The sequence below is a fragment of the Manis javanica genome, chromosome 11 (genome assembly GCF_040802235.1).
Source record: "Manis javanica isolate MJ-LG chromosome 11, MJ_LKY, whole genome shotgun sequence".
NCBI lineage: Eukaryota > Metazoa > Chordata > Mammalia > Pholidota > Manidae > Manis > Manis javanica.
The window spans coordinates 67,636,801-67,662,582 of record NC_133166.1 but is presented as its reverse complement, the minus strand read 5'-3'; the positions used below and the strand labels follow the sequence as shown (position 1 = coordinate 67,662,582).

The window sequence follows — 25,782 nt, the reverse complement described above, 5'->3', positions numbered from 1 at the left end:
AGGGGTCAGGTCAAGGGGGAAGGAGAGGAAATGCCCGGAGATGAGGGAATAAACTAGGAGAGGGTAGCCTCAAAGACATCAAGAGAAGAGACTTTCTAAAAAGGATGACAGGGTCAATTTTGTGGCATTCTCCTAAAAGGTCAAGAGAAGAACCGAAGAGTCCATTGGAATTGTTATGGTGACCTTAGTAGAAACCGGGGAGGTTAAAGGGGGTGTGGGAAGGGATAGAGAAAGTTTGGCCAGAGCAGAATGGAGGGAATGTGATGATGGAAAAGGAGAGGCCAAGGAAGAGCATATTTGAATGTCGATGAAAGGCTCTGGAAGGAGGTGGGAGGTGGGTATAAGAGAATATACTTGACAAAGTCAGAAATTGGCCTTTAAATTCAAAAATTAATCAACATCATCCACTATATCAATAAAAGGGACAAAAATCACATGATCATCCCCATAGATGCTGAAAAAAGCATTCGACAAAGTTCAACACCCTTTCATGATAAAACCTCTTAACAAAATGGGTATAGAGGGCAAGTACTTCAACATAATTAAGGCCATATATGACAAACCCACAGCAAGCAATACACTTAACAGTGAAAAGTTGAAAGCTTTTCCTCTAAGATCAGGAACAAGACAAGGATGCCCACTCTCCCACTTTTATTCAACATAGTCCTAGCCATAGCAATGAAGCAACACAAAAGAAATAAAAGGCATCCAGATTGGCAAGGAAGAAGTCAAACTGTCAGTGTTTGCAGATGTCATGATATTATACATAAAAAACCCTAAAGAATCACTCCAAAACTATTGGAACTAATATCTAAATTCAGCAAAGTTGCAGGATACAAAATTAATACACAGAAGTCTGTTGCATTTCTATAAACTAACAATTAACTAGCAGAAAGAGAAATCAGGAAAACAATTCCATTCACAATTGCATCAAAAAGAATAAAATACCTAGGAATAAACCTAACCAAAGAAGTGAATGACCTATACCCTGAAAACTATTAGACACTCTGAAGAGAAATTAAAGAGGACACTAATAAATGGAAATTCATCCCACGCTCTTGGGTAGGAAGAATTAATATTGTCAAAATGGCCATCCTGCCTAAAGCAATCTACAAATTCAATGCAATCCCTATCAAAATACCACCAGCATTCTTCAACGAACTAGACCAAATAGTTCTAAAATTCATATGGAACCACAAAAGACTTCCAATAACCAAAGCAGTCCTGAGAAGAAAGAATAAAGCACGGGGGAACTCACTTCCCAACTTCAAGCTCTACTACAAAGCCACAATAATCAAAACAATTTGGTGCTGACATAAGAACGGACCCATATAAGATTCCTCAAGGGAGGAACAACCTAAGACAGGCACAGTCGCAGGGGGGCCATCAGGTGAGAAATTGGGGATCAACAGTGGTGAGATTTAGAACCTCACCCCCCCTGTTTTGAGAGAAATCTTCTGCATCCGTGGATGTTCTAATGCCCTTGTCTAGCTTGGATTAACATATAGTCTACAGGCACACACCTGATCATCTACAATTGTTCCCTTACAACACTAAACTATGTTTTCTACCTTTATCTTGCATCTACCTACCACTTCAGCATTTTATTAAAAATAAAAATAATAATAATAATAAAGGGAGAAATGTGGGATCCACATATAAATCAAGTATAAAAATCAAATGAATATTCATATTTGACCTGATTGTTTATAATTCATAATGCATGATCAAAACCGAAAGTTTCTGTGATGAATGCCCTTGTACTGTTCACCATGTAAGAACTTATTCACTATGTAAGAATTCTTTCACCATGTAAGAACTTGTTCGTTATGCTTCAGAAGATTGGAGACTGACGAGAATTAGGCTTGAGATGGATTAATGATTGTGCACTGAGCATTGACCCCCCCTATACAGAATTTTATTGTTAACAACCATTTGATCAATAAATATGAGAGTCACCCTCTCAAAAAAAAATAAAAAATAAAAAAAAAGAACAGACCCATAGACCAGTGGAACAGAATAGAGTCCAGATATTAACCCAAGCATATATATGGTCAATTAATACACGCTAAAGGAGCCATGGATATACAATAGGGAAATGACAGCCTCTTCAACAGCTGGTGTTGGCAAAACTGGACAGCTACATGTAAAAGAATGAAACTGGATTATTGTCTAACCCCATACACAAAAGTAAACTCGAAATGGATCAGACCTGAATGTAAGTCATGAAACATAAAACTCTTAGAAAAAAAATAGGGAAAAACCTCTTGGACATAAACATGAGCAACTTCTTCATGAACATATCTCCCTGGGCAAGGGAAACAAAAGCAAAAATGAACAAGTGGAACTATATCAAACTAAGAATCTTCTGTACAGTAAAGGACACCATCAGAACAAAAAGACATCCTACAGTATGGAAGAATATATTCATAAATGACATGTCCAATAAGGGGTTGACATCCAAAATATATAAAGAGCTCACGTATCTCAACAAACAAAAAGCAAATAATCCAATCAATAAATGGTCAGAGGAACTGAACAGACACTTCTTCAGAGAAGAAATTCAGATGGCCAACAGGCACATGAAAAGATGCTCCACATTGCTAATCATCAGAGAAATACAAATTAAAACCACAATGAAATAACACCTCACTCCAGTTAGGATGGCCACCATCCAAAAGACAAACAACAACAAATGTTGGCAAGGATGTGGAGAAAGGGGAACCCTCCTACACTGCTGGTGGGAATGTGAATTAGTTCAACCATTGTGGAAAGCAGTATGGAGATTCCTCAGCATGCTCAAAATAGAAATAGCATTTGACTGAGGAATTCCACTCCTAGGAATTTACCCTAGGAATATAGGAGCCCAGTTTGAAAAAGACATATGCACCCCTATATTTGTTGCAGCGCTATTTAGAATAGCCAAGAAATGGAAGCAACCTAAGTGTCCATCAGTAGATGAATGGATAAAGAAGAAGTGGTACATATATACAATGGAATATTATTCAGCCATAAAAAGAACAAATCCTACCATTTGCAACAACATGGATGGAGCTAGAAGATATTATGCTCAGTGAAATAAGCCAGGCAGAGAAAGGCAAATACCAAATGATTTCACTCATCTGTGGAGTATAAGAACAAAGCAAAAACTGAAGGAACAAAACAGCCTCATACTCACAGAACCCAGGAACCGGTTATCAAAGGGAAAGGGACTGGGTAGGGTGGGTGGGAAGAGAGGGATAAGGGGAATAAGGGGCATTAGGATTAGCACACATAATGTAGGAGGGGCATAGAGAAAGCAGTATAGCATAGAGAATAGAAGTAGTGACTCTATAGCATTTTACTACACTGATGGACAGTGACTGTAATGGAGTATGTGGTGGGGACTTGATAATGGGGGAAATCTAGTAATCACGTTGCTCATGTGATTGTATATTAATGATACGAAAGTAAATAAAAAGTAAAAAAAAAAAAAAAAGAAATTGGCCTTTTACTACTGGAAGGAGACTTGCCCTGTGGGGAAGGATGCAGGTAATATGGTAGATGAGGTGATGGGAAGGTAGGGCATTCCCAGTGTTATGTTCTCTGGTTCTAACACTGCCACATGGCAGAGTTGCACCTGAAGAAGAGTCTGTCCTGCATCCCAGCAGGGAGAAGTAATACAAGGGAAAATATCCACATTTATTAAGGTCACTGCGGTTCAGTGCTGTAGTAATATGTATAGAGACCGCATTCCACTACAAGTAATGGGGGGTATGGTGTGAATTTTCATTATAGTGGAGTTTAATTGTATTGAATACCCTTCTAAATAAATGGCTTATCAAGTTTGGAAATGCTTCCATTTAACAGAAAATCATATAATACTTGGATTTTATATTATGCTGTGTTTTATAAATCTGTATAATGTGTTTTGAATAATAAAAGTTGGTCTGAATTTATTTATCCAAAGTTTTCAAACTGGGAGAGTTCACATGGTAACTATTCATATATATTTCAGTGCAACAATCAAGTGGAAAGAAAAGCATAAACCTTTTAAACAAATGTCTCTTTTTTTAATAGGAAGACCTTCGGAGATACATTGGAGCTGATGGAAGAGTCGCTGGACATAAATCTGTTGAATAATGCAGTTCGCCTCAAATTCCAAAATTGCAGCCTCTTACCTGCAGGGGTTCATATCTCTGAGACTCAGTATCATGTGATAATCTTAATGTTAACCAATCAAACAGTGCACAGGTTACTTTTACCACACCCTTCCCGGATGTATAGGAGTGTAAGTTGGTTAAGTGTAATATCCTTTATTCTTCAAGTTACTCTGGCACACATTTAGTGTGGGAACAGTATCCTTTGGAATTGAAGGAAGTCTGGATTCCTTGTAGGTCCTCACCAAGCATACCTTGATATTACTATCTAAAGTGTTCAGACACGTCTTACGGTGAAGAGATAGTTTTCATTAAAAAGAATAACTTTGTTTTTTAAGCTCAGTGATTTTTTTTTACAAGCTTTTGTAGCAATTGAGAGGAATTGAGCACAATTCAGTTAATTTTTATTTAACAGATTTTTCATTCTAATTACTCCACAGGAGTTGGTAACTGAAAGTCAGATGCAGTCAATATTCACAGACATTGGAAAAGTTGATTTCAGGGATCCTTGCAACTATCAGTTAATTCCAGCAGTACCTGGACTCTCGCCTAATTCCACCACCTCGGCAGCCTGGCTTAGCAACGATGGGGAAGCTCTGTTTGCTCTACCATCTGCTTCTGGGGGAATCTTTGTTCTTAAACTACCTCCTTATGACATACCTGGTAAGAATGGGAATTGAGCACAAATTTAACTTTTAAACAAGGATTGTTGGCATTAATACAAACCTTAGACGACCAAACCTGTCCTCTAATGCAGAAATTGCTTCTGTACTGGCTCTGATATTGTCGTTCAGTATGGCTTGCCTGATGAGTCCCAAGTGCTTTCCTGTTTTTTTTTTTCCCAAAAAGGTGAGACTTTATATGAATGGATGAGGAACTGCAAAGGTTATTGGAGTCTGGGAAAACAGATACCTGTTAGACAGCCTGTTCTAAGGCATGTTGCAGAGATAAGTTGATTGGTTGTCTCCCTTCAGGTTGAGGTACTATAACTAAAATAAATTAATTAAAACAAGGAAGTTCAGCTGCTGATAGCCTGCTCAAAATCACCACTACCTCTTGCCTCGATTATTGCATTAGCTTCCTAAATATCTCCCCAGAACTGTGCTTGCCCTTTTATAGAAACTCTAAGGCAGATTAATACATTTTAAACCTAAATTGAGTCATGTCACTTAACCATTCAAAGCCCTGGAATGAGGGTGGTTCCTCATCTCACTCAGAATAAACCTGAGAGCCTTACATGGGCTTACAGTGACCCTCTGCTACCTCTCTAACCTCAGCTTCTCATTATTCCCCCATCTCCTTTTGCTGCACGGGGCACATGCCCTCTTGCAACTTCTTAAACGTACCAGGTATACTTTTACCTTGGGGCTTTTACCTGGGATAGTCATTCCTCAGCTACCAGCTTGGCTCATTCCCTCAACTCCTTTAGGTCTTTATGTCATGTCCCCTCAGGGGGCCGCCCCTGACCACTCTTTTTCAAAACTTCATGCATGTGCACATGCACACACACACACCCAGCACCAGCATTCACTATGCTTTTTCCATGTTTTATTTTTCTCAACTTACTGTCATTCTACTTCACGTGTTAATTTCTCTGCTTCTCCCTACCTTCCAGTGGAATGTAAAGTTCCATGAGAACAGGAGTGTTTAGGTTTGTTTTGTTTACTGCAACATCTCCAGCATCTGGAATTGTGCCTGGCACACAAAAGGTACCCAGTGATTCCTCTGGAACAAGTGAAGGGATTCTCCGGAGCACCAGTATGGCTTACTGTTTGTAAATGGCAAGACTTCTCCCTAGGAATATGTTAGTGCTCTTTATTTTTATTAATGATTCCAATTATTTTAAGTGTGACATATGTCGAAAGATACATCCTAAAACTTATGTACAGAAATGTAGAAACCTGTTACCTGTATAAAGACTTGTTCATGGGTGCATCTTTCTTGTCTTTGGGTTTCTCGAAACTGGATCAAGAGATGCCTTGGATATCATTGGTCTATTTTCAATCTTGTAGGAATGGTGTCAGTAGTGGAACTGAAACAGAGTTCAGTAATGCAACGATTGCTTATAGGCTGGATGCCTACAGCCATCAGGTGAGTGGTGTGTGGCAGGTAAATCAAAGGGGCCATGAATTTACTCTTTTTTAATCAGAACCTGTGAGTGCCTCCAATCTTATCGAAGGCAGATAAACGTTGTATTGGAAGGGAGAAGAATCTGTACAACATCACATTCTGTCTGAAGAGAGCCACACTACAGAACCCCCTTTATTTGGGACTGGACACCTTGACAGGAGAAACTGGCTTATTGTATATATTCTCAGAGTATCCAGTTTAGTGCTGTGCTATGACTTACCAAGTCCAATTAGTATAATATTAGAACAACATTTTTGATAGTTAGAACATTATTCCACTCTTATGTAAGGCCTTTTAAAATTTATCATAGTAATTGGTTGTAAATCAAATAGAAAATGGCTGATCTTATACAAGCATATAAACTCTTGCTCCTGTTGATTAAGAGTACCTTTATAATATTATTTTACCTCTTTAATTGCAAATTCTAATGATCATATGATTTGTAACAGTAAAACTAAAACTTGGCCTTATGTCTTCAGAGGTGATCAGGGGTCTTCAGATCGTCCCCTCAGTCTTGCTGTTCATTGTGTCGAGCATGATGCCTTCATCTTTGCTCTGTGCCAGGATCATAAACTACGAATGTGGTCTTACAAGGTAAATGATGACATTTATAATTACTCTAAGTTAGAATAGAATTGTGAATTTTAAGTATTGAAGTAAATCTTGCTGCTTCTCTTAAAGATAATCAGATCACTTAGTTTGGAAATTATGAGCCATGTCCAGATAGAGAATTTCATTTAACTTTATTTTTCATACATTTTGCCCCTAACTTTTTATATTTTTATTTTGAAAATTATGAATCCTACCAAAAAAATTGAAAAACTACAGACTACTTCTCACTTAAGAGGAACAAATTTATTGCTAAAGCACAAGTTAGTAAAATAATTTTCAGATTTACAAACAAAATGTTTATAAATCAGATGTTTTCTGTCAGATTGAAAAGATACCTTCATCTTGGCCCTTAAAAAACCTGTAGAGTTTCTTAGCAGACAAACTAGATAGAATGCTAGCTATAATGGACATGCATCCTTTACAAAGGGAAAGGATGTGTTTTTCTAGCCTAAGTATTCTTCGATATGACTTCTTAACCTTATCTTGGGCAGGACCAAATGTGCCTGATGGTAGCTGACGTGCTGGAGTATGTCCCTGTGAATAAAGACCTTCGGCTCATTGCTGGGACTGGGCACAAATTACGACTTGCTTATTCCCCTTCCATGGGACTCTACCTAGGGATATACATGCATGCACCAAAACGAGGACAGGTATGAAACAAGTAAGATATATACCAAGTTAATTCTGTATATACTGATGTGAGGAAGTAGCTGTGGACTCATTAAATCTATTTAATGGAGTCTTCACAACAACCTACATGTTTCCTGTGTTGTTTCTGCAGAGATGGTGGGTTAAAAGATCTTGAAGGAGAAGTCAAGATAAAAGGGAGTAGAGAATTTAAAGGAATATGAAAGGAAGGGCTAACCAAAACTAAAGAAAGAGCCAATTTGGAAGTCTGGGTGAAAAAAATATCATTATGAAAGGGTTGTAGGTGTTATTAAGTGGTTGAAAGGAAGTTAGTTTTTAGAAAACTACTCTGTTCATAATCTAAACACTGTTACATGCAGATGAGGTATTTAGAATGTAATATAATAGTATAATCATATAAACAGCCATTTGTTGGATACTGTGTTTGGCACAGTGCCAGTACCTTTCTGTGCCAGGCCCTTTATGTACATTAATAGCAAATGCTTGGACTCTGTTTACACTGTGGTCACATTCTACAAATTATCCATCTAATTCTAATAGCATTCCAGTGAGGTAGGGTTTGTCCTCCTCACTGCGCTGGAGGTTCAATTCCCCCTGCTGGGTCACTGCCCCATCTGGGTGTCTTCCTCACTCCCATTGAGCTCTGATACCCCACTCCAGGTTGCTCTGCCATGGATGCCTTCCCCACCTTATGTGGCTCTGACACTCTGCACTAGCCTTCCCCGTGCAATGGACACCCTTCTCACTTGATTGGGCTGTAATCCCTAATGCAGGCTGCCATTCTATGGACACCCTCCTCACACTGCTTGAGTTTCCACCCTACATGAGGCCTGCCATACATGTGGAAGTCCTCTCATCTTCATCATGGACTAACACCCAAACCAGGCCACTCCCAAATGCCAAACTCTTCTTATCTCCTTGGGCTCTTGATTCATCCCATGACCCCCTCCTTGGGTTCAATAATTTGTTAGTATAGCCCACAGAAGTCACTTGTGTAAGTGAGGGAAACACATATTTACCATATGTAAATGAGGTAACACATATGATAAAGGATACAGAAGAAAAGCAGATGAAGAGGTACATAGGATGAAATCCAGAAATGTCCAGAGTACAGGGACCTCTGTCCTCAGGGTGTTGGCTTGTGCCACCCTCCTGGCACATGAATGTGGTCACCAATCCAGAAGTTCACCAAATCCCATACTTCAGGGATTTTTATGAAGGTTTCATCATGTAGATATGATCGATTATTAGCTTAATCTCTAGCCTCTCTCCCCTTCCATAGGAAGGGAATGGAGGCTGAAAGTTCCAAGCCTAATCAAGGCTTGGTCGTCCTGGTAACCAGTCCCTATACTGAGGCTATCCAGGAGTCACTTCATTATGTCTTATTATTTCACAGATTCTGATAGAAATTGTGTGGGTTCTGTTGATCATATTGAAAAATAATGCCATTTTAGCAGTAATAAGTCTTCTAGTCCATGAACAGGGTATGCATTTCCATTTATTTAGATCTTTAACTTCTTAGAATGTTTCATAGTTTTCAGAGTATAGTTTTACAATTCTTTTGATCAGTTTATTCCTAGGTATTTTATTATTTTTGATGCTATTATAAGTGAAATTACTTTCTTAATCTTATTTTTTGATCGCTCATTGCAAGTTTATAGAAATACAGTTGATTTTTATATATTGATCTTGTATCCTGCAACCTTGTTGAAATCTTCTATTCTAATAGTGTTATAGTGGAATCATTAGGATTTTCTATATACAAATTAATCTCATCTGCAAATATAGTTTTGGTACTTCCTTTCCAATTGGGTGCTTTTCTTTTTTCTTTTTCTTAATTTCCCTGGATAGATCCTTTAGTACAATGTTGAATAGAAGTGGTGAGAGTTGGCTGACATCCTTGTCTTGTTGCTGATCTAAGGGAGAAAACTTTCAGTGTTTACCATTGAGTATGATGTTAGCCATGAATTTTTTTAAAATGCCCTTTATTGTGTTGAGGAAGTTGCTTTCTATTCCTTGTTTGTTGAGTGTTTTTGTCTTGAAAGGGTGTCCAGTTTGCCTACTGCCTTGATTCATGTTTAAACATCAGTAATTTTACCCATCATTGCTTTTGCATCATCAGTGCAAACATCAACATGGAAAAGTGCAAATAATGTCATAGTGTTATTATGTGAAGAATTTTTACCTCACTGAACCACTGAAACAGCCCCAGGGACCTCTCGGAGTCCAGAGACCACATTTTGAGGACCACTGCTCTAACAGAGCCAAAATCCAATGTAGAAATGGTATCAAATTGAACAGCATGTTTACTTGTTTGTGTTGAGCATTGTGGTTCTGTTAATGAAACTAAAATTAGTTAAGTTTTTTAGCCTTTTCAGATTATAATGAATCTATGGTCTTTCTACTTCACAAAAACTCCTTGAGTAGACTTTTTTCCTCCCTAATCTGAACAGTTGGATTTTTTAAATCTCTATGTCAATTTCTATTAATTTCATGTTTCTTCTTGTTTTTCTTTTGGTTCTTTGGGTTCTAATTCTTTAATGTGTATTAATTCAGTCATTCCCAGCATCATGTCCTCATGGATATTATAAGCATACCATCTGCATATAAGACACTAATAAAAATCTCAAACAGAAGTCCCGTGGACCTATGGTGTGGTCTGTGAAACAGTCCTGGGCCATGAATTCTTTGTTACCGATGTATAGTAAGAGATGTACAGAAAGTGAAAGAAAGCATTTTGCAACTTTTGAAGTGATTTGATATTGTTGCAGACATCCATATTTGAGGTTTCTTTATTTTGTAAAATATCAGTCTAGGAGAGATTCAAGATAGCAGCATGAGAGGTGAGACAGAGAATTCCTCCTGAAAACATATAGTATGAAAATATAGTTAAGACAACTAGCCCTAAAACAGCAACATGAAAGAAGGCTGCACCAGACTGAATACAGACCTTACAAACAGAACAGACCTCACGAAACAGGGTAACGTATGAAAGTCTTGATCCGGCGGGACCCAAGCCCTTTCCCCACCCCACCTCACTGGCGGGAGGAAGAGAAACGGAGCGGGGAATGAGGTGGAAGCCTAAAAGTGCTGAACACCCAGCCCTGGAGGTCTGCTTTGGAGCACAAATGTACCTTATATGGTGCTCTAGAGGTTGGTGGGGTTGGGGAGCTGGGACAGGCGGAGTGCTTAAGAGACTGAGATTCTGGCCGTTCTGGGAGTATGGGAATCCACAACCGGCCGCTCTGGGACAAAGGAAAGGCATGTGGTCTGAGAGGCTTCCTAGCAGCGAGAGGGCTGCTGAAGGGGCAGGATTTGCATGAAGCTTGCTACGTAGAGAAGGGATAGGTGGACAAGGTAGTCTGGGAGCACTCAGCCCAGCAGTTTGGGAACTTTGAGGAGCTTCATGCACTCCATCTCCCTGGCTGCCTACTCAGTTCTGAGGCCCCCCACTGTGACACGCAGCCTACTGCACCTTCGTCCTGGCCTGCCAACACCTGCTTGCAAACCGGCAATCACTGCACTGTTGTCAGGCCAGGCAGAGGGAGGCACCGCCTACAACAGCTAGAGACACCAAGCACAGAGGCTTACACCAGTGTACTCAGCCCACTGGCTCTGATAACTGAAGACAGGCACTACAGCCAGGAATCAGAAAACAGCGCTTTGCTACTCCCAGGTACCAGTGCCACTCCCCTACGACCCCCAACCTCACTCTAGGGGCTGAGCGGCTCCAGAGACAAGAACTTCTGAGCACTAGAGGGCACCACATAGAATTATGAACTGTCAAAGGAACCTGGTTCAGACCAAAATCTCACAAACCCCAGAAAAAGTGCCAATGAAACTGAACTCACCAATCTTCCTGAACGAGAGGTTAAAATAAAAATCATAAACATGCTCATGGAGGTACAGAAATACATTCAAGAACTCAAGGACGAATTTAAGATGGAGATTCAATCATTAAGAAATTCCATACCTAAAATGAAACATACAATGGAGGGATTTAAAAGCAGATTGGCTGTAGTAGAAGAGACAGTAAATGGAATAGAAATTAGAGAAGAGGAATACAAAGAAGCTGAAACACAGAGAGAAAAAAGCATCACTAAGATTGAAAGAATATTGGGAGAACTGTGTGACCAGTCCAAACAGAACAAAATCTACATTATAGGGGAACCGAAAGAAGAGAGAGAGTGTTATTGAGGACATAATTGCTGAAAACTTCCCCAACTGGAGAAGGAGATAGTCTCTCAAGCCATGTGGAGGTTCATGGATCTCCCAACACAAGGGACCCAAGGAAGACAACATCAAGACATATAATAACTAAAATGGCAAAGATCAAGGATAAAGACAGACTTGTAAAAACAGCTAGAGAGATAAAAATAATCACATACAAAGTAAAACCCATCAGGCTATCATCAGATTTCTCAACACAAACCTTACAGGCCAGAAGGGAGTGGCGTGATATATTTAATGCAATGAAACACAAGGGCCTCAAACTAAGAATACTCTACCTGGCAAGGGTATCATTTAAATGTGAAGGAGGGATTAAAAAATTTCCAGATAAGCAAAAACAGGGAATTTACCTCACACAAACCACCTCTACACTGCATTTTGGAGGGACTCTTACAGATGGAAGTATTCCTAAGGCTAAATAGCTGTCACCAGGGGGAAAAAAACCACAGCAAAGTAGAAGAATTAATTACTAAGCAGATACAAAATCAAATCAACCACCCCCAAAGTCAATCAAGGGATAGACACAGTACAGAATGTGATACCTAACATATAAAGAATGGAGGAGGAAAAAGAAAGAACCTTCAGGTTGTGTTTGTAATAGCATAGGAAGTGAATTAAGTTAGACTGTTAGATAGTAAGGGAATTACCCTTGAACCTTTGGTAACCATGAATCTAAAGCCTGCAATGGCAATAAGTACATACCTATCGATAATCACCCTAAATGAAAATTGTCTGAATGCACCAATCAAAGGACATAAAGAGACACTGAATGGATAAAAAAAACAAGACCCATCTATATGCTGCCTGCAAGAAACTCACTTCAAACCCAAAGACATACACAGACTGAAAGTAAAGGGATGAAAAAAGATATTTCATGCAACTAACAGGGAGAAAAAAGCAGGAGTTGCAGTGCTTGTATCAGACAAATTAAACTTCAAAGTAAAGAAAGTCACAAGACACAAAGAAGGACATTACATAATGATAAAGGGGTCAATCCAACAAGAAGATATGACCATTATAAATATATATGTACCCAACACAGGATCACCTATATATGTGAAACACATACTAACAGAATTAAAGGAGGAAATAGAATGCAATACATTCATTTTAGGAGGCTCCAACACACCATTCACTCCAAATGACAGATCAACCAGACAAAATAAGTAAAGAGACAGAGGCACTGTTGAACAACGTGTTACAACAGATGGACCTAACGGACATGTACACAATACTTCACCCAAAAGCAACAGGATACACATTGTTCTCAAGTGGACATAGAACATTTTCAAGATAGAACACATACTAGGCCACAAAAAGAGCCTCCGAAAATTACAAAAGATTGAAATTGTACCAACCACCTTCCCAGATCACAAAGGTGTGAAACTAGAAATAAATTACCCAAAGAAAGCGAAAAAGCCCACAAACACATGGAGGCTTAATAAGATGCTCCTAAATATTCAATGGATCAATGACCAAATACAAAGAGAAACAAGCAATATATGGAAACAAATGACAACGATGATTGACCACTGCAAAATCTGTGGGACGCAGCGAAGACCATGCTAAGAGGGAAATATATTGCAATACGGGCCTACCACAGGAAAGAACAACAATCCCATATGAACAGTCTATAAACTAACAATTAATGAAACTAGAAAAGGAAGAACAAATGAGACACAAAGTCAGTAGAAGGAGGGACATAATAAAGATTAGAGCAGAAATAAATAAAATTGAGAAGAATAAAACAATAGAAAGAATCAATGAAAACAGGACCTAGTTTTTCGAGAAAATTAACAAAATAGGTAAACCCCAAGCCAGACTGATCAAGACAAAAAGAGAGTCTACACACATAAACAGAATCAGAAATGAGAAAGAAAAAATCACTACAGACACCACAGAAATACAAAGAATTATGAGAGACTACTGTGAAAAATTATATGGTAACAAACTGGATAACCTAGAAGAAATGGATAACATCCTAGAAAAATACAACCTTCCAAGGCTGATGCAGAAAGAAACAGAAAATCTAAATACACCAATTACCAGCAAAGAAATTGAGTTGGTAATCAAAAAACTACCTAAGAACAAAACCCGTGTAAAAGATGGTTTCACTGCTGAATTTTATCAAACATTTAGTGAAGCCCTAACACCCATCCTCCTTAAAGATTTCCAAAAAGTAGAAGAGGAGGGAATACTCCCAAACTCATTCTACGAGGCCAGCATCACTCTAATACCAAAACCAGGCAAAGATACCACAAAAGAACATTACAGACCAATATCCCTGATGAACATAGATGCAAAAATACTCAACAAAATATTAGCAAATCAAATTCAAAAATACATCACGAGGATGGCGGTGTGAGTAGAGCAGAGGAGCTCTCCTCCCAAAACCACATAGAATTATGAAAATATAACAAAGACAACTTCCTAAAATAGAGACCAGAGGACACAGGACAACATCCAGACGACATCCACACCTGCGAGAACCCAGCGCCTCGCGAAGGGGGTAAGATACAAGCCCCAGCCTGGCGGGACCCAAGCGCCCCTACCCCCGGCTCCTGGCGGGTCAAAAGAAACCGGAGCGGTTTTTTCCCTTTTTTTTAGGAGTGCTTTTTGGAAGCCTTAAAGGGACAGGGACCACAATACCAGGGAAATAGGGCAGTAAGGCCGGTGAGTGGGTACCTGAGACTGGCGCCTGAGGACAAAGAAAATCGCGCGATTTTCCCTTTCTTTTTTGGCAAGTGCTTTTTGGAAGCCTTAAAGGGACAGGGACCCCAATACTAGGAAAACAGGGCAGCAATTCCGGTGAGCGGGTGTCTGAGACTGGCGCCTGAGGAAAAAGAAAATCGCGTGTTTTTCCCCTTTGGCGAGTGCTTTTTGGAAGCCTTCAAGGGAAAGGGACCCCAATACTAGGGAAACAGGGTAGCAAGACCTGTGAGTGGGTGCCTGAGACCAGCGACTGAGGACAAAGAAAATCGCGCATTTTTCCCTTTTTTTTTTTTTGGCAAGAGCTTTTTGGAAGCCTTAAAGGGATAGGGACCCAATACTAGGGAAACAAGGCAGCAAGACCGGTGAGCAAGTGCCTGAGACCAGCACCTGAGGACAAAGAAAATCGCGTGTTTTTTCCTTTTTTTTTTCTTCCTCTTTTGTTGTTGCTGTTGTTTTGGTTTGGAGAGTGCTTTTTGGAAGTCTTAAAGGGGCAGGACAGGACACTTAGCCTAGAGGCAGGGAATCCGGGGATCTCTGGGCACTCTAACCCCCTGGGCAATAGGGAGCACAGAGGCCCATTACAGAGCCGCTCCCTCTCCAACAGGGCTGCACCATTTTGGAGGAGCAGCCCCAGCCGCACCACGCCCAGAGCAACAGCGGATATAAACTCCATAGCAACCGGGCACGTACCAGAAGCCCTGTCTGCGCACAGCTGCCAAGCATAAGCCACTAGAGGTCGCTATTCTCCCAGGAGAGGAAGGCCACAAACCAACAAGAAGGAAAGCTGTTCCAGCTGTCACTCGTAACAGCTCTGCAAACTATATCACCATGAAAAGGCAAAACTACAGGCAGACAAAGATCACAGAGACAACACCTGAGAAGGAGACAGACCTAACAAGTCCTCCTGAAAAAGAATTCAAAATAAAAATCATGAACATGCTGACAGAGATGCAGAGAAATATGCAAGAGCAATGGGATGAGATGCAGAGAAAAATGCAAGAGCAATGGAATGAAGTCCAGAGGGAGATCACAGACGTCAGGAAGGAGATCACAGAAGTGAAACAATCCCTGGAAGGATTTATAAGCAGAATGGATAAGATGCAAGAGGCCATTGAAGGAATAGAAACCAGAGAACAGGAACATATAGAAGCTGACATAGAGAGAGTTAAAAGGATCTCCAGGAATGAAACAACACTAAGAGAACTATATGACCAATCCAAAAGGAAAAATATTCGTATTATAGGGGTACCAGAAGAAGAAGTAAGAGGAGAAGGGATAGAAAGTCTCTTTGAAGAAATAATTGCTGAAAACTTCCCCAAACTGGGGAAGGAAATAATCGAACAGACCACGGAAATACACAGAACCCCCAACAGAAAGGATCCAAGGAGGACAACAACAAGACACATAATAATTAAAATGGCAAGGATCAAGGACAAGGAAAGAGTTTTAAAGGCAGCTAGAGAGAAAAAGTTCACCTATAAAGGAAAACCCATCAGGCTAACATCAGACTTCTTGAAAGAAACCCTACAGGCCAGAAGAGAATGGCATGATATACTTAATTCAATGAAACATAAGGGCCTTGAACCAAGGATACTGTACCCAGCACGACTATCATTTAAATATGATGGCAGGATTAAACAACTCCCAGACAAGCAAAAGCTGAGGGAATTTGCTTCCCACAAACCACCTCTACAGGGAATCCTACAGGGACTGCTCTAGATGGGAGCACCCCTAAAAAAAACACAGAACAAAACACACAACATATGAAGAATGGAGGAGGAGGAATAAGAAGGGAGAGAAGGAAAGAATCTCCAGACAGTGTATATAACAGCTCAATAAGTGAGCTAAGTTAGGCAGTAAGATACTAAAGAACCTAACCTTGAACCTTTGGTAACCATGAATCTAAAGCCTGCAATGGCAATAAGTACATATCTGTCAATAGTCACCCTAAATGTAAATGGACTTAATGCACCAATCAAAAGACACAGAGTAATAGCATGGATAAAAAAGCAAGACCCATCTATATGCTGCATACAAGAAACTCACCTTAAACCCAAAGATAAGCATATACTAAAAGTCAAGGGATGGAAAAACATATTTCAGGCAAACAACAGTGAGAAGAAAGCAGGGGTTGCAGTACTAATATCAGACAAAATAGACTTCAAAACAAAGAAAGTAACAAGAGATAAAGAAGGACACTACATAATGATAAAGGGCTCAGTCCAACAAGAGGATATAACCATTCTAAATATATATGCACCCAACACAGGAGCACCAGCATATGTGAAGCAAATACTAACAGAACTAAAGAGGGAAATAGACTGCAATGCATTCATTTTAGGAGACTTCAACAGACCACTCACCCCAAAGTATAAATCCGCCTGGCAGAAAATAAGTAAGGACACACAGGCACTGAACAACACACTAGAACAGATGGACCTAATAGACATCTATAGAACTCTACATCCAAAAGCAACAGGATATACATTCTTCTCAAGTGCACATGGAACATTCTCCAGAATAGACCACATACTAGCTCACAAAAAGAGCCTCAGTAAATTCCAAAATATTGAAATTCTACCAACCAATTTTTCAGACCACAAAGGTATAAAACTAGAAATAAATTCTACAAAGAAAACAAAAAGGCTCACAAACACATGGAGGCTTAACAACATGCTACTAAATAATCAATGGATTAATGAACAAATCAAAATAGAGATCAAGGAATATATAGAAACAAATGGCAACAACAACACTAAGCCCCAACTTCTGTGGGACGCAGCGAAAGCAGTCTTAAGAGGAAAGTATATAGCAATCCAGGCACACTTGAAGAAGGAAGAACAATCCCAAATGAATAGTCTAACATCACAATTATCAAAACTGAAAAAAGAAGAACAAATGAGCCCTAAAGTCAGCAGAAGGAGGGACATAATAAAGATCAGAGAAGAAATAAACAAAATTGAGAAGAATAAAACAATAGCAAAAATCAACAAAACCAAGAGCTGGTTCTTTGAGAAAATAAACAAAATAGATAAGCCTCTAGCCAAACTTATTAAGAGAAAAAGAGAATCAACACAAATCAACATAATCAGAGAAGAGAATGGAAAAATCACGACAGACTCCACAGAAATACAAAGAATTATTAAAGACTACTATGAAAACCTATATGCCAACAAGCTGGAAAACATAGAAGAAATGGACAACTTCCTAGAAAAATACAACCTCCCAAGACTGACCAAGGAAGAAACACAAAAGTTAAACAAACACATTAGGAGCAAAGAAATTGAAATGGTAATCAAAAAACTACTCAAGAACTAAACCCCGGGGCTGGACGGATTTACCTCGGAATTTTATCAGACACACAGAGAAGACATAATATCCATTCTCCTTAAAGTGTTCCACAAAATAGAAGAAGAGGGAATACTCCCAAGCTCATTCTATGAAGCCAAAATCACCCTAAAACCAAAACCAGGCAAAGACCCCACCAAAAAAGAAAATTACAGACCAATATCCCTGATGAATGTAGATGCAAAAATACTCAACAAAATATTAGCAAACAGAATTCAACGATATATCAAAAGGATCATACACCATGACCAAGTGCGGTTCATCCCAGGGATGCAAGGATGGTACAACATTCGAAAATCCATCAACATCATCCACCACATCAACAAAAAGAAAGACAAAAACCACATGATCATCTCCATAGATGATGAAAAACCATTTGACAAAATTCAACATCCACTCATGATAAAAACTCTCAGCAAAATGGGAATAGAGGGCAAGTACCTCAACATAATAAAGGCCATATATGATAAACCCACAGCCAGCATTATACTGAACAGTGAGAAGCTGAAAGCATTTCCTCTGAGATCGGGAACCAGACAGGGATGCCCACTCTCCCCACTGTTATTTAACATAGTACTGGAGGTCCTAGCCATGGCAATCAGACAAAACAAAGAAATACAAGGAATCCAGACTGGTAAAGAAGAAGTTAAACTGTCACTATTTGCAGATGATATGATACTGTACATAAAAAACCCTAAAGACTCCACTCCAAAACTACTAGAACTGATATCAGAATACAGCAAAGTTACAGGATACAAAATTAACACACAGAAATCTGTAGCTTTCCTATACACTAAAAATGAATCAATAGAAAGAGAAATCAGGAAAACAATTCCATTCACCATTGCATCAAAAAGAATAAAATACCTAGGAATAAACCTAACCAAAGAAGTGAAAGACTTATACTCTGAAAACTACAAGTCACTCTTAAGAGAAATTAAAGGGGACACTAATAGATGGAAACTCATCCTATGCTCATGGCTAGGAAGAATTAATATCGTCAAAATGGCCATCCTGCCCAAAGAAATATACAGATTTGATGCAATCCCTATCAAATTACCAGCAACATTCTTCAATGAATTGGAACAAATAATTCAAAAATTCATATGGAAACACCAAAGACCCCGAATAGCCAAAGTAATCCTGAGAAAGAAGAATAAAGTAGTGGGGATCTCACTCCCCAACTTCAAGCTCTACTACAAAGCCATAGTAATCAAGACAATTTGGTACTGGCACAAGAACAGAGCCACAGACCAGTGGAACAGATTAGAGACTCCAGAAATTAACCCAAACATATATGGTGAATTAATATTTGATAAAGGAGCCATGGACATACAATGGCAAAATGACAGTCTCTTCAACAGATGGTGCTGGCAAAACTGGACAGCTACATGTAGCAGAATGTAACTGGACCATTGTCTAACCCCATATACAAAGGTAAACTCAAAATGGATCAAAGACCTGAATGTAAGTCATGAAACCATTAAACTCTTGGAAAAAAACATAGGCAAAAACCTCTTAGACATAAACATGAGTGACCTCTTCTTGAACATATCTCCCCAGGCAAGGAAAACAACAGCAAAAATGAGCAAGTGGGACTACATTAAGCTGAAAAGCTTCTGTACAGTGAAAGACACCATCAATAGAACAAAAAGGAACCCTATAGTATGGGAGAATATATTTGAAAATGACAGATCCGATAAAGGCTTGACGTCCAGAATATATAAAGAGCTCACATGCCTCAACAAACAAAAAACAAATAACCCAATTAAAAAATGGACAGATGAACTGAACAGAGAGTTCTCTAAAAAAGAAATACAGATGGCCAAGAGACACCTGAAAAGATGCTCCACATTGCTAATTATCAGAGAAATGCAAATTAAAACTACAATGAGGTATCACCTCACACCAGTAAGGATGGCTGCCATCCAAAAGACAAACAACAACAAATGTTGGCGAGGCTGTGGAGAAAGGGGAACCCTCCTACATTGCTGGTGGGAATGTAAATTAGTTCAACCATTGTGGAAAGCAGTTTGGAGGTTCATCAAAATGCTCAAAACAGACCTACCATTTGACCCAGGAATTCCACTCCTAGGAATTTACCCTAAGAACGCAGCAATCAAGTTTGAGAAAGACAGATACACCCCTATGTTTATCGCAGCACTATTTACAATAGCCAAGAATTGGAAGCAACCTAAATGTCCATTGGTAGATGAATGGATAAAGAAGATGTGGTATATATACACAATGGAATACTACTCATCCATAAGAAGTGGAAAAATCCAACCATTTGCAGCAACATGGATGGAGCTGGAGAGTATTATGCTCAGTGAAATAAGCCAAGCGGAGAAAGAGAAATACCAAATGATTTCACTCATCTGAGGAGTAGAGGAACAAAGGAAAAACTGAAGGAACAAAACAGCAGCGGAATTACAGAACCCAAAAATGGACTAACAGGTACCAAAGGGAAAGGAACTGGGGAGGATGGGTGGGCAGGGAGGGATAAGGGGGGGGGAAGAAGAAGGGGGGTATTTAGATTAGCATGCATGGGGGGAGGGAGAAAGGGAAGGGTGGGCTGCACAACACAGAGAGGACAAGTAGTGACTCTACAACATTTTGCTAAGCTGATGGACAGTAACCGTAATGTGGTTGTTAGGGGGGACCTGATATAGTGGAGAGCATAGTAAACATAGTATTCTTCATGTAAGTGTAGATTAAAAATTTTAAAAAAAAAGAAAGAAAAGGGGGATTACTCCTTGGTAGGATAAAACTATTGGTAAATCAAAGATCAACGCATGCTTTAAATATCCTTAATGTTGATTACTTAACGGGTGTCAGATGATCAGCTATGGAGGTATTCTTTTCTGATAATATTCCTTTCTCTTAATAAAAAAAAAAAAAGCAGTTACTGTGTGCTGACCTCCAATGAGTTCTGCACAGTGGTATAGAGGGCATGTCAACGTGTGGGCAAAGGGTCTGTTTGTTTCTATGCAGAAGATCAAGGCCTAGCTTGGATACCCAGAAAATGCCCTAAGATACGATATGAGGAGGAGCTTCTGGCAGCAGCACTCTCTGGAGGACTTGTGCCGGGGGATGATCATCAAAAAGCCTCCACAGGGATCCGGACGATGCTGCGGTTGTGGCTGCATCCAGCCCACCGTCTCCTGGACTTGCCATAGGAATGAGGAGGGAGATGTCTAGGCTGGCATGTGCATACAGTGAGACAACGAATTTGACCGGATCTGTACTGTTGGAACTCAACCAGGAGTTGGGAGTGGTGCAAGTTTTAGCACTCCAAAATCTCATGACTATAGACTATCTACGGTTAAAAGAACATATGGGATGTGAACAGATTCCCGAAATGGGATGCTTTAATTTGTCTGATTTTTCTCAGACTGTTCAAGTACAGTTGGACAATATCCATCATATCATAGACTAATTTTCACAAATGCCTATGGTGCCTAAATGGTTTTCTTGGCTTCACTGGAGATGGGTCGTAATTATAGATTTGCTTTGTTTATGTCACCGTATTCCTATTATGTTAATATGTGTGCGCAAGTTAGTAGTTTAAAACCTATACATACTTAAGGTACTCTACAAGAAGATATGTCAAAGAAATAATCAATCCTCCCATGTTTTCTTCCTTATGCTTCCTCTATAGCTTTTCTTCTTCCTTTCTAATTACAACCCTTAAATAGAATTTGTGCCTCATATCGAATTTACCGAGTATCATAATTCCTCCAGGTGGTAAAGATACCTCGAGACAAGTGCTGGGCATAGAAGCCACAGGGCATAAATCTGCAAAGAAATAAAAAGCTAACCTTTTCAAACAATATGGCTTCTCTCTCACTTACCAACTTTACATCTCCCTGTATGGCCCCGGAAGATGACTGGTTAGCCAGAGATGGGTAAGATTCCTCAAGGGAGGAACAACCTAAGACAGGCACAGTTGCAGGGGGCCATCAGGTGAGAAATTGGGGAACAACAGTGGTGAAGCTTAGAACCTCAGCACCACCCCCTGTGTTGAGAGAAAGCTTCTGCATCCATGGATGTTTTATTGCCCTTGTCTAGCTCGGATTAGCACATAGTCTACAGGCACACACCTGATCATCTACAATTGCTCTCTTACAACACTAAACTATGTATTCTACCTTTATCTTGCATCTACCTACCACTTCAACAGTTTATTAGAAATAAAAATAATAATAATAATAAAGGGAGAAATGTGGGATCCACATATAAATCAAGTATAAAAATCAAACGAATATTCATATTTGACCTGATTGTTTATAGTTCATAATGCGTGATCAAAACCGAAAGTTTCTGTGATGAATGCCCTTGTACTGTTCACCATATAAGAACTTGTTCGTTATGCTTCAGAAGATTGGAGACTGAAGAGAACTAGGCTTGAGATGGATTAATGACTGTGCATTGAGCATTGACCCCCCTATACAGAATTTTATTGTTGTTAAGAACCATTTGATCAATAAATATGAGAAATGCCCTTTCAAAAAAAAAAAGAAAACATCAGAAAGATCATCCATTATGATCAAGTGGGACTCATCCCAGGGATGCAAGGATGGAACAACATCATCAACATCATCCACCTCATCAACAAAAAGGACAAAAACCGAATGATTATCCCCATAGATCCTGAAAAAGCATTCGACAAAATTCAACATCCGTTCATGATAAAGACTCTCAACAAAATGGGTATAGAGGGCAAGTACCTCAACATAATATAGGCCGTATATGACAGACCCTCAGCCAACATTATACTTAACAGCGAGAAGCTGAAAGCTTTTCCTGTAAGATCGGGAACAAGACAAAGATGCGCACTCTCCCCACTTTTATTCAACATAGTTCTGGAGGTCCTAGCCATGGCAATCAGACAACACAGAGAAATAAACGGCATCCATATTGGTAAGGAAGAAGTCAAACCATCCCTGTTTGCAGATGGCATGATATTGTATATTAAAAATACCCTAAAGAATACACTCTAAAACTATTAGATCTAATATCTGGAATTCAGGAAAGTTGAATTACTACACAGAAGTCTGTTGCATTCCTATACACTAACGATGAACTAACAGAAAGAGAAATCAGGAAAACAATTCCATTCACAATTGCATCAAAAAGAATAAAATACCTAGGAGTAAACCTAACCAAGAAAGTGAAAGACCTATACTCTGAAAACTACAAGACACTCATGAGAGAAATTAAAGGAGATACCAATAAATGTAAACACATTCCGTGCTCATGAATAGGAAGAATTAATATTGTCAAAGTGGCCATCCTGCCTAAAGCAATCAACAGATTCAGTGCAATCCCTGTCAAAATACCAACAGCATTCTTCAATGAACCAGAGCAAATAGTTCTAAAATTCATTTGGAACTACAAAAGACCCTGAACAGCCAAAGCAATCCTGAGAAGGAAGAATAAAGCTGGGGAATTACGCTCCCTGACTTCAAGCTCTACTACAAAGCTACAATAATCAAGACAATTTGGTACTGGCACAAGAACAGACCCGTAGACTAATGGAACAGACTAGCGAGCTCAGGTATAAACCCAACCATATATGGTCAATTAATATATGATAAAGGAGTAATGGATATACACTGGGGAAATGACAGCCTCTTCAATACCTGGTGTTGGCAAAACTGGACAGCTACATGTAAGAGAATGAAACTGGATTATTGTCTAACCCTATACACAAAAGTAAACTTGAAATGGATCAAAGACCTGAATGTAAGTCATGAAACCATAAAACTATTAGAAAAAAACAGGCAAAAATCTCTTGGACATAAACATGAGCAACTTCTTCTTGAACTTATCTCTGTGGGCAAGGGAAACAAAAGTAAAAATGAACAAGTGGGACTATATCAAACTAAAAAGCTTCTGTACAGCAAAGGACACCATCAGTAGAATAAAAAGACACCCTACGGTATGGGAGAATATATTCATAAATGATATAGCTAATAAGGGGTTGGCATCCAAATTATATAAAGAGCTCATGCACCTCAACAAACAAAAAGCAAATAATCCAATTAAAAAATGGTCAGAGGATCTGGACAGACACTTCTCCAAAGAAGAAATTCATATGGCCAACAGGCACATGAAAAGATGCTCCACATCGTTAATCATCAGAGAAATGCAAATTAAAACCACAATGAGATACCACCTAACACCAGTTTGAATGGCCAACATCCAAAAGACAAACAACAACAAATGTTGGCGAGGATGTGGAGAAAGGGGAACCCTTCTACACTGCTGGTGGGAATGTAAACTAGTTCAACCATTGTGGAAAGCAGTATGGGGGTTCCTCAAAATACTAAAAATAGTAATACCACTTGACCCTGGAATTCCATTTCTAGGAATTTACCCTAGGAATGCAGGAACCGAGTTTGAAAAGACTTATGCATCCCTATGTTTATCACAGCACTATTTACAATAGACAAGATATGGAAACAACCTAAGTGTCCATCAGTAGATGAATGGATAAAGAAGATGTGGTACCTATACACAATGGAATATTATTAGGTCATAAAAAGAAAACAAATCCTACCATTTGCAACATCATGAATGGAGGTGGAAGGTATTATGCTCAGTAAAATAAGCCAGGTCAAGAAAGACTAATATAGAGTATAAGAACAAAGCAAAAACTGAAGGAACAAAACAACAGCAGACTCACAGAACCCAGGAATGGACTAACAGTTACCAAAGGGAAAGGGACTGACTGGGGTGGATGGGTGGGAAGGGAGGGATAAAGGGGGGGAAAGTGGCATTACATTTAGCATGTATAATGTGGAGGGTGGGGACACAGGAAGGCAGTACACAGAGAAGACAAGTAATGATTCTATAGCATCTTACTATGCTGATGGACAGTGACTTTAATGGTGTATGTGGTGGGGACCTGATAATAGGGGGAGTCTAGTAACCACAATGTTGTTCGTGTAATTGTACATCAATGATAGGAAATGAAAAAAAAACCTTTAAAATATCTGCACAATAAAAAATAGAGGAAGAACCAGAAAATAAATAAATAAATCAGTCTGAAACATTGGAAATTTCTTTTAGTAAGTGGTCCTTTAGTACAGTTTGAGAAGCACTTCACTAGACTAGCATTTTTGCAACTTGTGTTTAATAAGATCGTTTGCATTGCTACCTAGTATTCGCATATGTGATGGTGAACATGTAATGAAGAATATCTTTATAGAAACATTTACCTTTACTATGAGTGAGGAACTCCAATACCTTTTTTCAAAAATGCTGGTTGAGACCTGCTTAAATTGATACATGTCCCACTTACAGATTGCGATCTGCACCTTGTAAAATACAGCTTTGACTAAGATGAATGTGAACACTACATATACCTTTTTATATTTTATACACCTCTTTTTTTACTCAAGAGGGACAATCATGAATATTTTCCTTTTAGTACTTCCTGTGGATAGTTGCTTATGTTATAAAGACAGAATCAGTGTCACTCATCAATTTATAGTGAATTTTCTTAGTAAAAGAAAATATTTATCCATCAAACATTACTTTTTAGTTTGAATTTTTTTTTGTTTTGACAGTGGAGTTACATACCAAATACAAATTTCTTTTATGGGGTATTTTAATAAAGATTAACTTCTGTTGATTTGTATTGCATATATATTTTAAATTATCTCTGGTACTTTGGTAAAAATATAAACTTAATGACAGGTTTCTGAACATGATGAGATACTGTCTCCCACCCATTAGGACGGCTCCTATCAAAAAATAAAAGAGCAAGTGTTGACAACGATGTAGAAAAATTGGAACCCTTATGCATTGTTGGTGGGAATGTGAAATGTGTAACCACTGTGGAAAGCAGTATGGCAGTTACTTAAAAAATTAATCATAGAATTACCCTGTGATCCAGCATTCTGCTTCTGGGTACCTACCCAAGAGAATTCAGAGCAGGGTCTCAGAGATACTT

General features: G+C 39.0%; 1 protein-coding gene across 5 annotated transcripts in view; it reads left to right on the top strand.

The window, feature by feature from the left end:
- NUP160 (nucleoporin 160) overlaps positions 1-25,782 on the top strand; it is a 70,793-nt gene that overhangs the window by 5,454 nt on the left and 39,557 nt on the right. For 4 of the 5 annotated variants that reach the window (XM_073216565.1, XM_037018841.2, XM_073216566.1 and 1 more), the window contains exons 3-7: positions 4,060-4,270; positions 4,580-4,802; positions 6,152-6,230; positions 6,749-6,863; positions 7,373-7,531. In XM_073216565.1, coding sequence (XP_073072666.1) covers positions 4,060-4,270; positions 4,580-4,802; positions 6,152-6,230; positions 6,749-6,863; positions 7,373-7,531 — 787 coding nt within the window. The remainder of the gene's footprint in view (positions 1-4,059; positions 4,271-4,579; positions 4,803-6,151; positions 6,231-6,748; positions 6,864-7,372; positions 7,532-25,782) is intronic. The other variant, XM_073216567.1, reaches the window with a different exon arrangement.